Source organism: Alosa sapidissima, chromosome 15 (genome assembly GCF_018492685.1).
Source record: "Alosa sapidissima isolate fAloSap1 chromosome 15, fAloSap1.pri, whole genome shotgun sequence".
Taxonomy (NCBI): Eukaryota; Metazoa; Chordata; class Actinopteri; order Clupeiformes; family Clupeidae; genus Alosa; species Alosa sapidissima.
The window spans coordinates 16,758,566-16,772,457 of NC_055971.1; the positions used below are offsets into that span (position 1 = coordinate 16,758,566).

The window sequence follows — 13,892 nt, forward strand, 5'->3', positions numbered from 1 at the left end:
ACGACCGTACTGTAGAGTGGACACAGAGAACTATACTGGGGCGCGTTTCCCAAAACCATAGTTGCTAACTAAGTTAGCAACTTTGTTGGTTGCAATGCAATTTCCCCTTGCCAACCAACTAAGTTGCTAACAGATTAGCAACTTATGATTTTGGGAAACGCGCCCCTGGTTACCACACCGGCAGGTATATGGCAATGAGAGGCTGCATATGTGAGCTTGCTGCCTGCCAGAGAACTGCAGATGTGCACACTGACTATTCCAAGCAGATCTCGCAGCAGGCATAGTACAGTATGTGAGAAAGACAAAGGCTGTCTGCGAGCTGTGATCACTGCCGATGTTGAGATGACAGGTAATATTGTCCTCCTCGGCTGTGCAGCAATTACAGTCACTTTATGAAGTCCGGGCCCCATAGTGAACTGTCATTAAAGGATACTGGTGCATGTGTGTGATTGCATTTTAATTCCAGCCGCAGTCAGTTCACCTGCACCGTGACAGGTAATAAGCTCGCCGTGCCAGGTAATTACGCAGTCATCTCTCAGGCAGTGCAGTGCAGTGCAGTGCAGTGCAGTGCATCATGGTCCCCCCCGACAGGATGTGTCCTCTCTCCCACTGCTCGCTTGCACTTCACATTCCACTCACAACAACCTCACTTGGCACCCAGGCTCAACTCCATATGTCCTCCACTCATATGGACACACACACACACACACACACACACACACACACACACACACACCGACACACCGACACACACACACACACACACATGCACACACACACACACACACACACACACACACACACACACACACACACACACACACACCGACACACACACACACACACACACATGCACACACACACACACACACACACACATGCACACACATAGACACACATAGACACACTCCTAATCCCAAATCTCATAGTCGGGTGGTATTAAATAAATTCTACTATCGAATTTGTCGGGTAGTCCGCTGTTTCGCTCCAGAGGTCACAGATAAGGCGGCGGGGCAAACCCAGAACAGCAGGCCCGGGAGGAGAGCGCCGTGGGGTGGGGGACAGTCTGCCGCTAGCGGCTAGGCTTGTGGAGAGACGCTCACCGGAACGCCATCACGCAGCCCTGGGAGAGAGGACGATGGTGGATTAAGTTGATATCTTGGACGTACTGAAATCCATGAAGCTTAGAGCAGAGAGGGAGAGAGAGGGAGAGAGAGAGAGAGAGAGAGAGAGAGACGGAGAGAGAGGAAGGAATCTCATTAGTTACAGTGTGTTTGGTAATGAGATTGAAAGGCAGTTTAGAGGAATATTACATTTTTGCTTCCATTTATAACAGAGGAGGCTGATATTGCGCCGTTCTTTTTCTTGCTATCTACTCCGTTCTCTCTCTCTCTCATTTTCTCTTTGTTCTCCGTAACCCTTTCCCTCCTGATAAAATGGAATTACTTACAACTGAACAATAGAATTAAGTTACTCTCCCGTACTTAATTCCATTGTAATGTGCGAGTAGTCCATCTGTCATTGCGTCTCCTCGGCATTGTCTTCGGCTGTGTATTCTTCACGCCCGTCAGCCAAGTGCTGATGCCGTATCAGTCACCCGTGGTGCGTGTGTGCGGAGTTATGCTCCGCTAGCATTTCCCTCATCACTGGTGATGAAGCGTTAAATGAAGACGTTCCACAAAGTTAATGAGCAGAGACTTACCTAACGCTCAGTGTCATTCCTAGTACACTTACACAGACACATACACACACACACACACATACACACACACGCACACACACACACACACACACACACACATACACACACACGCACGCGCGCACACACACGCACACACACACACACACACACACACACACACACACACACAAATATATAGACTTTTACCAATTTTGACTTTGAGTTCCTCTATTGCGTCTAGAATCAGCAGGCAAGGAGACTGCAGCAGAGCGTGTACAGACAGGATTTGCATACAAATCTCATATGGCAAACCACGTCCCTGCCTCTGCATTGAATACGACTTAAATGTTGGGCGAGTAATTTGTAAAAGTCACTGTTATTAATTACTTATGGAAACTTCAAGGTGATATTTTTCCTGATCCATTTAATGCAATATCACCACAGTGTATTATACGATGCACTGACCATTTAAACATTAATCATGCTCTGCATACTTGAACGTGTGTGTCTGTTTCTTCAACATAATGTTCTTTTCTGTACTAGCAGTTGTGGACTGTAGACTCTTGGGAGATAAATTGAGTGCAGCGTATGTTTAAGTGAGAATCAATCTTTAGCCTGGTGTGTTCACTGGCCGCTGGTGTGCTGTTCCCCTGTAAAATGCACTTGACAAAATGTTGGCTTCGGCATGAGTCATCCCAGTCTGACATGGAGCTGAAGAAAGAACTTCACAAAAGAGAAGAACTGACGTTTTGCTGCTTCTTGCTAATTTACCCATCCTCCCTCTCTCTCTCCCTCTCTCTCTCTCTCTCTCTCTCTCTCTCTCTCTCTCTCTCTCTCTCTGTGGTTGTCCTCCTCAGATCTGCTGGTAGACATGCTGGGAGTGCTGGCCAGCTACAGCATCACAGTGAGAGAGCTAAAGCTACTGTTCAGCATGCTACGCGGAGAGGGAGGCCTCTGGGTGAGATATGCCTTCTCTGTGTGTGTGTGTGTGTGTGTGTGTGTGTGTGTTGCCCTAGGGAGAGGATATGATGAGCTCAGGGGAATCACTGTAGTGGATGCCATCCATAGGCTTACAGTCTCACACCAGACAAACCTGGACTGTCTCGACGATTTCAAAACATTCTTGCGAATTAAAGGGCTTTGTAAAGTGTTCTTCGTTCATACTTGAAAAATAGTAACAGAATGTAAAGACATAACTGGTTTTGTCATAATCCCCTGTGTTGCTCAGATACCCACTGAAATTATAGCAGAATAACCAGCCAGAGATGGACCGTCTCTCGCGCATATAATATGACTTTGTTAGTGGCGCTGTCAAAACTATTCAATGGAGGAGTTCTGATGCGGAAGCCTGCAGAATCCTACACACAGCCCCTCTAAAGCTCCGCTGTCCCACAGAATTAAGCCTTTTCTGTCAGTACTCCATCCTCTGCTGTGTGACACACACTGGAAACAGTGTGTCACAGCAGCCTCTCTATCTCCTGTTCACAGTATTGAGCATGTTGAGGTAGACGACTAGCCCAGAGGTGTAGACAAGTGATTTTTTTGCCCTTTTTAAGCCTTTAATGAGACAGGGGTGGGATCCGGAAAGGACCACGGGGCGGGAATCGAACCCGGGTCGCTGGCGTACGGTGCACCCACGGCCGGAGCCAGACAAGTGATTTTGAGTTGTGACTTTTTGGGTTTTATGGTCACGATGTTGGTGCTGGTTTAACTCCTTGGAATAGCGCGCGCACACACATACATGCACACACACACACACACACACACACACACACACACACACACACACACACACACACACACATACACACACACACACACATATCCAATGTGAGAGACACCTGAGACACCACACACACCTCTCACACACACACAAACACACAGCTTACACTAGCTGTATACAAACACCCGCAGCTGAGACTGAGACATAACATAGCCAAAGCCAAGTGCAGTTCCCCTTGAGCAGCTGCAGTCAGGTGTGCTTGGACTGGCTCTGCTATTGATTGTCAGCCTCAGGGGGGAGGAAAGCCATGGACAGGCAATTGATTGGGAGCTGTCTGCATGCTGGGGAAACAGTGACAGTTGCTTTCTTTATGTATCTTTTTTTATGGGAGGCTTGCTTATGTTCAATGACAGCTGCGTAGAATTTGTAACTATTTTCTCCCTCCCTTTCTCTCTGTCCCATCTCTCTCTCTCTCTCTCCATCTCTCTCTTTCTATCCCTCTCTCCCCCATCTCTCTCTCTCTCTCTCTTTCTCTCTCTCTTTCGGTCTGTCTCTCTATCTCCCTGTATGCCCCCTGGTGTACCCCTCCACAGCCGCAGCATGCCATCAAGCTTCTGTCGGTGCTGAATCAGATGCCCCAGAGGCATGGTCCAGATGCCTTCTTTAACTTCCCGGGGCGGAGCGCTGCCGTAAGTCCACCTGCCTGCTGTCCGGTTCTGCTCTGGTAAAGCCCACGTGCTGGAGGGCTGCATTAGCTTAGCAATAATGAGTGAACTTTTCAGAAAGCAAAACAGCTTGAGAAATGCATGATTTTCCTTTTTTTAACCAAATGTATAATTGGTAATACACCCCAGAACAGGGGTTGCTGCTATTGTTTGGTAGTGACAGGACTGTACCCCCCCCCCCCCCCACCCACTCCTGAACAGTCAACTCTCAGAGCACAACAATCTGTTTCCTTGACAGGCAATCGCTTTACCTCCTATTGCTAAGTGGCCTTATCAGAATGGGTTCACTCTCAACACCTGGTTTCGCATGGACCCCCTGAACAACATCAATGTTGATAAAGACAAACCCTACCTTTACTGGTAAGTACTCAATGAATGCGAGTAGCAATTATGGATAAAGTCTTTTTTCATTCCTAAAACGGATCAAACCAAATGATTTGCCTTGCATTAATATAAGCCTATTACCTCAGTTGGCCCCATTTAAATGCTGTCGTACTTTTTGTACACTCATCTCTAGGTAGAGGACTTGAGCTGTGTTAATGTGGTAGATTAAGTCAACATAGAAAAAGGGTGAGGTAAACAGAACTGGTTAGATCTTTATGGATTAAAATCTATGGGAGCTTGAACTCGGGTCACAAAGAACATGTTGGAATCACAGGCAACATGCAAAACGTATTAATTTGGGTGAGGAAGGGTGGGTGGGGGGAGGGGGGATTGGTTAATATCTGTCAGGCACAACGGATGCGTCTTGTGCATAGAGACGTGTCGGTAATTAGCGCCGAGATCAATAGCCCCAGAAACCTACTGTTTATCAGCCGCTATCTCAGTCAAAGGGGAATACGCCACAGGGAGAGACGCAGAGCAACAGAGAGAGAGAGAGAGAGAGAGAGAGAGAGAGAGAGAGATGGATGAGATAGAGAATGAGAGAGGGGAAAAAAAGAAAAGTGAAGAGGAGTAAAGGACTGATGCATGTGATGGAGGGAAGTGGTACAGTATGTTTGGAAGTGAACAAAATAAATAAATAAATGAGAAGATAAGAGGAAAAAAAGAGGCTCAGTAGAATGTAAAAAAGCATGGGGCTGAAAGCGGGAAGGTAAAGGTGGAGGAATGGGAAACAGAGTGAAGCATACAGATGGAGGAAGCATGGGAAACAGAGTGAAGCATACAGATGGAGGAAGCATGGGAAACAGAGTGAAGCATACAGATGGAGGAGAAGGTGCCGGGAATGAGAGAGGGGAAATTGCATTGGCTAGACTGTGGTGGATTTAGATGGATTTTTTGGAGGTGTGTGCAGCAGGTGAGGAGAGAGGAGAGAGGGAGGGAGAGAACGACAGGTGAAGAGAGAGGAGAGAGAGAGGGAGGGAGAGAACGACAGGTGAAGAGAGAGGAGAGAGAGGGAGGGAGAGAGGGAGAGAAAGACATGCACACCAGGATAAGGAGTGGAGGAGAGCAACGCGGAGTCTGCTTTCAGGTCGTTACTCTCTCCATCAGCATGCGTCTGCAGCAGCCTCCTGGAAGGACCAGCTCTCTGAGCAGAGCGGAAGGACGAGGTGGTGAGGGAGTAGGGGGTGGGAGGTGTGTGTGTGTGTGGGGGTGGGAGGTGTGTGTGTGTGTGTGTGTGTGTGTGGGGCTTTATGGAAACATGTGCATGCACGTTCATTTCCCCGCATGGTCAGAGAAAGGAAAAAGCAATAAATAAGCAACCAGGTCTAGCTGGTAGGTGGTCTGAGTGGAGCTGGCAGGTGGTCTGAGACTGTGCAATCTGTAGGAAGGGAAGGAGAAGTGGTGGAGGAAGTTACAGGTTTCTTCAGGCGTCTGCTGTTACTGGCTGGTTGTGTTTGTGTGACCTGCTGCCTCACTGCTAGTCTGAGGGGAGGGAGATGCAGTGCAGCTTGCACACTCCACACTCTGTTGCTACTGAACAGTCCAGTCACACACACACACACACAGACACACACACACACACACTGATGCACACACACACACACTGACACACACACACACTGACACACACACACACACACACACACACACACACACAGACACACAGACACACAGACACACACACACACACACATACTGTATTATCAGTGCTGCTCTAGTGGACAGCCTTCTACCCCTGAGCCTCCGACAGGTCTCAGATCAGCTTTAATCTCACTTTATCAGTGCAGCCAGTCTGCCAAGCAGCGCTCCTGGCTGATGGCGGGTTAAAGCAGAGGGGAAGGTCGGATGGAGGTGTGTGGAGGCTCAACCGGGCTGGAGGGGACTAAGGTGTGTGTGTGTGTGTGTGTGTGTGTGTGTGTGTGTGTGTGAGGAGAGCGGAGAACTACTGGATAGTAGACTGGTGGAGGACAGGTTGGGACGGGGGTGGGGTTCCAGATAAGGATTGGAGAGGAGGATTGATGGAGATGGGGAAAGAGAGAGAGAGAGAGAGAGAGAGAGAAACGAGAGCAAATGGAAAAAAGAGATTAGTGGTGAGAAGTTGAAGAGAGATGGAGAGGGAATGAGAAGAAAAAAGGGAGATGAAAGACATGGGTAGTGTAGTCCACGGAGGGCTGGAATGAACCAAGTTATTTACTTCTCATTCACACTGTGCCTACTGAATTTCAGGTATGAGATGCTTGATTAGCATGACAACACAGAGATGGCTAATACACCCCCGCTCTCCTTGCCCATCAGCAGATTTTCAGGAGCTCGATTATAAACCCATGATTGAAAAGGATGTGCTCGCATGCCAGCTCAGGTCTCCCAGACAAGAGCGGCATACAAAACCAATGCTGCCCGGGGGCCAAGCTGGCAGAGCAGCCTGGCGTTTGTCACCCGTTACTGGCAGGCGCTCTGCCAGTGGCTGCAGCAGAATGTTTGTGTTAATCTACCTGTCTGTATTTATTGTCAGTGCATTTTATTTGCATATTTGCCTGTGATTACTCATGCCTTCTCTGCAGTGCTGATCTATGTGGAGTGTAGTGCAGCGCTGCAGAGGGGGGAAAAAAACAGGCTTGGCTAGGAGGTACTGGAAAGATTTGAGAGGATAATCTTGAGCATCTGTGTTTGCTGAAGTAGAAAGGGGAAAGCCTGGATAAAAATATATACATCTGTTCAGTGTATGTATGCTTCTACGCTTCCCTTTAAAAAATAAAGGCTTACATGAATGAACCTTTGCAGTAGTGGTGATTGTATTTAACAATCCATGCATAGTGGCTTGTTTTTAGCAGTTGCTTTCTCCCTTGATGTGGGTTTTTTGGTAGGCCCACATCCTGGTCATTTCTTTTTCTCTTTCTTTTTTTGGCAACAGCTTCCGCACCAGCAAAGGCATCGGCTACTCGGCCCACTTTGTGGGCAACTGCCTGATCGTGACGTCCCTCAAGTCCAAGGGCAAGGGGTTCCAGCACTGCGTGAAGTACGACTTTCAGCCTCGCAAGGTAAGTGGTTGCTTTGATACCCCCCGCCACTTGGCACCCACCCCCTCTCTCCACGATTGGCAATCGTGCCCATGGCTTAGTTAGTGCCGGGGCCTGGCGCAGAGCCACTTTGTCGAAACAATCCTCCAGCGACACAGGGCCCGTGTTTGAAGCGGCAGTGACTGAGGAGCGGAGCGGCGTCCGACTGCATCTCAGCGTGGAGCCTCTCATTGATCCCCTGCGCAGGGGTTACGGATGGGCTTTGATGACCGCCGCAGGCTCCTAAATTGGATCTCGTGCCACTCAGCTGATATGTAACAAGATGGGAACATCTTTCATGATGTAGTCGAGCCAAAATTACAGTCCCCTTTAATCTGTTTTGTTGCACAAAACAGTCTTTATTTGTTCATATTGCGTAGTGGTGTTTTGAGGATTTTTGGCTGGAAGGTTTAAATCTCCCTAATTTGAATTTAGATGTCGATGATGCGGTTTTGCATAAATATATATGACACATGTTTTTATTGACAGATATCTACCCCAGACTAATCTATTTCTCTCTTTTTCTTTGCTGATTCTTAATATTCTTTGGTTAATGCAGACAATCGAGAGTTCTAAACAGATGCTGACAGCTGTCTCTGAGGGCAGAAATGTTAGCCCGTCGGTTCAGAGTCCAGCTGTTAAGAGTCTCTTGCCATAATCCTGCTCTCTACCCACTGTGTAGTGCCATGCTGGGTGTCGCATTAGCCGTTCCCCTTTCTGAATTGTGTTTCAACATGGGCTCAGAAAAAACACTTTCTAGTCCCTGAAGGTGTTCTCTTTTTTTTCTTTCCTGAAAGAAAGCATGGGCACTTAGCCAGCTTGCTTATTAGTTTTCTATTTGCGTGTGGATGTGCAGGTGAGGTTGCTTTTTCAGAGGATTGCCAAAGGACAATGAAGTGTGTGAGAGGCCTGCACCCTGTCGTGTGGTGGGAGGATCATTAACTAGTCGTGGGGCAGTGTGGCGTTTTGCTGAATTAGTGATCTTCAACTGTGAAATGACAAATGAATCAATAACATAATAACAATGGCTAAAGATCAAAGCTCTTTAACCATTTGAATTTTATGGAATGCAACATACAGCACCTGATCATATTAATAATTTAAGCTGTCGACTCCTGGGGATTTAATTGGTGATAGAGTAAGAGGATTAAATGTCTATTGTCTGCAATGGCTATTGAAGGTTTTATGATTATATTTTGTGACGTCATGAAAGATGGCTTAAGGCTAGATGCGTGGACAGTGTGTATAAGATTTTGATATTATCATTTTTTACTGTGTTCCTGTGACTCATTTGTCTGTTCAAAAGCAAGTACCTTGCTTGGCTAAGCTCGACAGAGACACACTCGCAGTGTGCAAGAGAGGATGAGACAAGAAAATGGATTTGAACTCAGAGAAGCGTGACTGTTTGACAATGAATTTCAATAGATAGGATCATTTTTGACCACTTGTCATAGGTCAATGCTCACTAATGCGAGCCTGCATGTCGACCTCCCACCGAGCTCACAGAATGATACATTTCATAACTCTGTTATGAAAAAAATATTCTCACTTTGCAATCTGTAAAAAAAAGTAATTATTTAGTCCCTCTTTTCCCAGGAGGCATTGACATGTAATCTTCCTGTACGCTCGAGCAGTCTTTAGTAGAAGCGAGGGATGGCGCCTCCGAGAGCGGATAGATAAATCACTCTTCCCATCATTATTCCTTTGCTTTGCGTTACCACCAGCCGTGCCATGAAGTGATACAATTAAATTAAAGCACTGACAGCCGATTCAGATCTACTGCCAGCTCCTCCTTTGTTTCATGCCGAAGTCTGTCTACCAACAAACAATAGCGCCCAGAAAATACATAACGTTACAATATAACTATCAAAATATCTATCAGTCAGCCTATTAGTATTTTTGCGTTATTATAGAAAGGGATAATGCCATTGCTATGATGTTAGAAATTACAAATGTGAGAATAAATGACAGCACTCCATTTTCTCTTTAAGTTTCTTTAACAGGAACAACCGACACATTTAACCATGAAAAATAAACTGTCATGCCACTGTCAACACTTAACGCAAAGCTGTGAGACCACAACCTGGCCAGTTTTTAGACATGCCCTCTCGTTTGGATTCAGCGTCAGACTTAACCTAATTGGGCAGACAAATACTGATCTTCGGAGCAATTATCCTCCCGCTTGGTCTAAGTGTAGCAAATGGAGGCGATGTTAGTCGGGGGTGGGTCGGCCGAAGCGGGCCAGTCTCATCCACTACGGCTGGAATGATTTGATTCTGAGTCCATGATGTGCACATCGCCGCTTCGCCTCTGATTCCTCCGATTCCTTTTGATCTGTAATAGTTCTGCATGGTTGTATTTCTCCCCTCTTTAGAAAGTGTTTGATCTCTCTTTTTTCACACCATGCCAACTATTACAGAACCAGCACTGGACCAAATTGTTTGCCATTTCTCTTGGAAAAAAAATATGCCTTATTTATTGTGACCAATTTGCACTATGTGAACTATCCCTCTTTCGCTCCTTGCTACCATGAATGCTACCAATGAAGCTTTTTGCCCCCATCCCCCCCCCCTCTTCTGAATTTGCACAGTTTGGGAGCTTAAGGCAGATTGGAGTTGCCTGAGGTCTGTGTTTAAAGGCACCGGCCTCAACCTTAATGCTCCAGACGCTCGGCACAGCTGATCTGAGCCTCCCTCTCACTGCCTTTGTGGCATCTCTATCTGCACTTTACAGCCCAGATCCATTAGTTCTGCCTGTTGCATCAATGGGCTATAAGTAGCAGAGGCCGCGGGGAGCAACAATATTGAGCAATGGTGGAAGTCTAAGGAAGAGCTAACAAGTTATTTTGTGTGTGTGTGTGTGTGTGTGTGTGTGTCATTTGATGATTAAGGGGAGAATATTGGACTGCTTGATGCTACAAAACACTGAGTCAAACCTTTCTAACTTGAATAAATGTAATCCTTCTTAGCACCACACATTCTCAGACACAGCAAACCACACAGACACACATAATGCAGGACTCTGCAACCCCCCCCCCCCCACACACACACACACATACAGTGTCAAGACATGTAATAACATATTAGCAATTGTTTTAGGCATAATTTCATCATAGTGTGATCTAAAAGCATGCCATAGTATTGTATTTGTCATAGCTGCTCAAATAGTCAAAGTGGCTTAAATAGTCAAGGTATTATCTCTCTGTTTGATGACATCAATCATTTCAAGTAAATGTATCTCTGTTGATGACATCAACAAATTCAGGTAAATGTAGAATTTATTATACATTTTGATTCCTTTTAATGTCAGTCAGCAGTTGCACCCATGACTTAATAACATTCAGCTGCGGCCACCTCACATGGCAGCTAGGTCTAGGGTGGATCAGCCAGAGGTTTAGTTCATTCAGTGTAAAATGAATAGGCACAGCATGTGTTTTCTGCAGACTGGCCAAGTTGCTGTTTACGCTGCGTTCTCAAATGCATGTACGCCTCTGAATGTTCATGTCTTGCCACAGAAAATGTGTTGATTGCATGTACACACACAAACACACACACACACACACACACACACACACACACACACACACACACACACACACACACACACATACACACACACACACACACACACACATACACACACACACACACACACACACACATACACACACACACACACACACACACACACACACACACACATACACACACACACACACACACACACACACACACACACACACACACACATACACACACACACACACACACACACACACACACACATACACACACACACACACACACACACACACACACACACACACACACACACACACACACACACACACACACACACACACACACACACACACACACACACACACACATGCTCAGTGGTCTGCCGGTGCTTTTTGAAATAGTCCGCCTCCTTTTAGTCATAGTTCCTCGGCTCAAATCTTTAATTAATATTCCAATGCAAATTTCAGAACATTAGTCTCTGGGCCTCATGGCACGACTTAAAAGGCATTTATGGGCAGAAATTTGTAATTCTAAAAGGGTGGGAGTAAAAAGAGATTACTCTGGAGCACATCCCCTGCCCCCGCGAAAGAAGGTTTTACTTTTCCCTTTTAAATGAAAACAGGTCCTCCAGTGCACTTGGCAAAAATAAGGCCTGTGCTTTTTTATCAGTAAAGGTTCGTTTAAGTTTACATGAGGAAGCACTGATGTATTGTCTTTTTTCTGTCTCTGGTCTGCAGTGGTACATGGTCAGCATCGTCCACATCTACAACCGCTGGCGCAACAGCGAGATCCGTTGCTACGTCAATGGGCAGCTCGTCTCCTACGGCGACATGGCCTGGCACGTCAACACCAACGATGTAAGGCTCCGGAGGATGCTTTGGCAGCGTGTCACTCTGTTGTCTTCCTCTCTGCATCATCTTCCCTCTATTCTTCTCCACCCTGCTCCCTCTCTCCCTCCCTCCTCTATCTCTCGTTCTCTCTTCCTGTGATTGTTTGTGTGTGTGTGTGTGTGTTTTTTTTCTCCTTCTGTTGCGGGATGTGTGTGTGTGTGTTTGCTGCGGGGCTCGCTCGGAGGGGGCCCTTTGATCCTCAAGCACGGCGTGCAAATTCCTGAGTCGAAAGATACATAAATCCTCTGCAGAGCCCACCCCCACCCCCCACCCCCGACAAATTACAAAAAAAAATGAGTTTTTGCCACGCAGGCTGATATTTCTCCTGGGAGTCTCACTGGTATTTCAAAGCCTCAATTTGAATATCCATTTGTCACTAAGATGTACTGTATGCACAAGAGAGAGAGAGAGAGAGAGAGAGAGAGAGAGAGAAGGTAAGCAGAGAGAGAGGGAGACAGAGAGGGAGAGAGAGAGAGAGAGAGAGAGAAGGTAAGCAGAGAGAGAGGGAGACAGAGAGGGAGAGAGAGAGAGAGAGAGAGAGAGAGAGAGAGAAGGTAAGCAGAGAGAGAGGGAGACAGAGAGGGAGAGAGAGCAGTAGGGTGGGTATGGAAAGTGGCAAAATGAAAATGAAAGCATCATCTGGCATAGACAAAGAGAGAGTGCCTGACATGCATGAGGTTGTGGGAAGACAGCTTTGTGCCACACTCTCTGGACCATCTCCAGAAACATTTACGGCACATTAAATCAGAAAATTACCAACGAGAGTTTTATTTCGGCTGACACAATACATAAGGTCACATACCCACTCTTGGAATACTTCATAATGGGTATACAGAGACAACAATGTAGAATATAAAGATATCTCATCTAGCTTTTTATACTGATGATTTAGCCTGTGCCTTGTCAGAAGCATGATGTTGTGCTAAGCGCTAACAAGGAAAAGGCTGACCTTGATGAGTTGCAGTTGCATTGTGACACTTCATAATTGCTATGTAGCCCTAATTGCTTAGTGCTTCACACTTTCCTCTACAGTTTTTCCTCTACAGTATTTACTAATGACACAGCAAAGAAGTCATTGTTCTGTTAAGCCTGCCATTACAAGCTAATTCTGCTATTACCTCACATCCAAACAGTATAGAATGAATGTGCTCCAGTGAGCACCAATAGCCTCATAGCAGTCTAATGCTTTGACCTTTTCCAAGGAGGTTTATGGGAGTTGTATGCACTCGCATCTTGTATCCTTCATCTCTCCCTTTCTCTTCCACAGAGCTATGACAAGTGCTTCCTTGGTTCGTCAGAAACAGCGGATGCTAACCGGGTGTTCTGTGGGCAGCTTGGAGCCATCTATGTGTTCAGCGAAGCTCTTAACCCATCTCAGATCTTCGCCATTCATCAGCTAGGTGCTGGATATAAGGTAGGAACATTGTTTTTTGCTGCAACCCTATAGTGTGTTGAGAGACGGACACAGACACACACACAAACACACAAATCCCTCTGCACACATATAGACACACATGTGGATACAAACACACAGAGCCTCCATTCTCTGTGTAGCCCTGCTTTGTTGTGTAGTCTGCTGCGCTGTCTCACTAGCTTTCCCTTGTAGACATAATAAAATTAATTAATTAATTAATTAATTAATAAAACACCCCCCCCCCCACAAACACACACACACACACACATGCCCCCATGTTAATAGAACACCCCCCCACACACACAAACACACACACACACATGCCCCCGAAAAACAACCACAACCACTGATGCAAGACTGATGTAAGTAGATAAGGGCGTCAGGAAGGATCATCTGGTGTCATGTTCAAGGCAAGGACTCCCTCATCTCTGTCTGGTAGAGATCGTCATTGAGATCGATCCCTAGTCTGCGGTGACACATACCGGTTAAGCTGCACTA

General features: G+C 46.3%; 1 protein-coding gene across 1 annotated transcript in view; it reads left to right on the forward strand.

The window, feature by feature from the left end:
* Positions 1-13,892, forward strand: part of LOC121683409 (neurobeachin-like) — a 284,145-nt gene that overhangs the window by 66,962 nt on the left and 203,291 nt on the right. The window contains exons 3-8 of the mRNA XM_042063032.1: positions 2,539-2,639; positions 3,998-4,093; positions 4,368-4,489; positions 7,425-7,551; positions 11,828-11,947; positions 13,248-13,394. Coding sequence (XP_041918966.1) covers positions 2,539-2,639; positions 3,998-4,093; positions 4,368-4,489; positions 7,425-7,551; positions 11,828-11,947; positions 13,248-13,394 — 713 coding nt within the window. The remainder of the gene's footprint in view (positions 1-2,538; positions 2,640-3,997; positions 4,094-4,367; positions 4,490-7,424; positions 7,552-11,827; positions 11,948-13,247; positions 13,395-13,892) is intronic.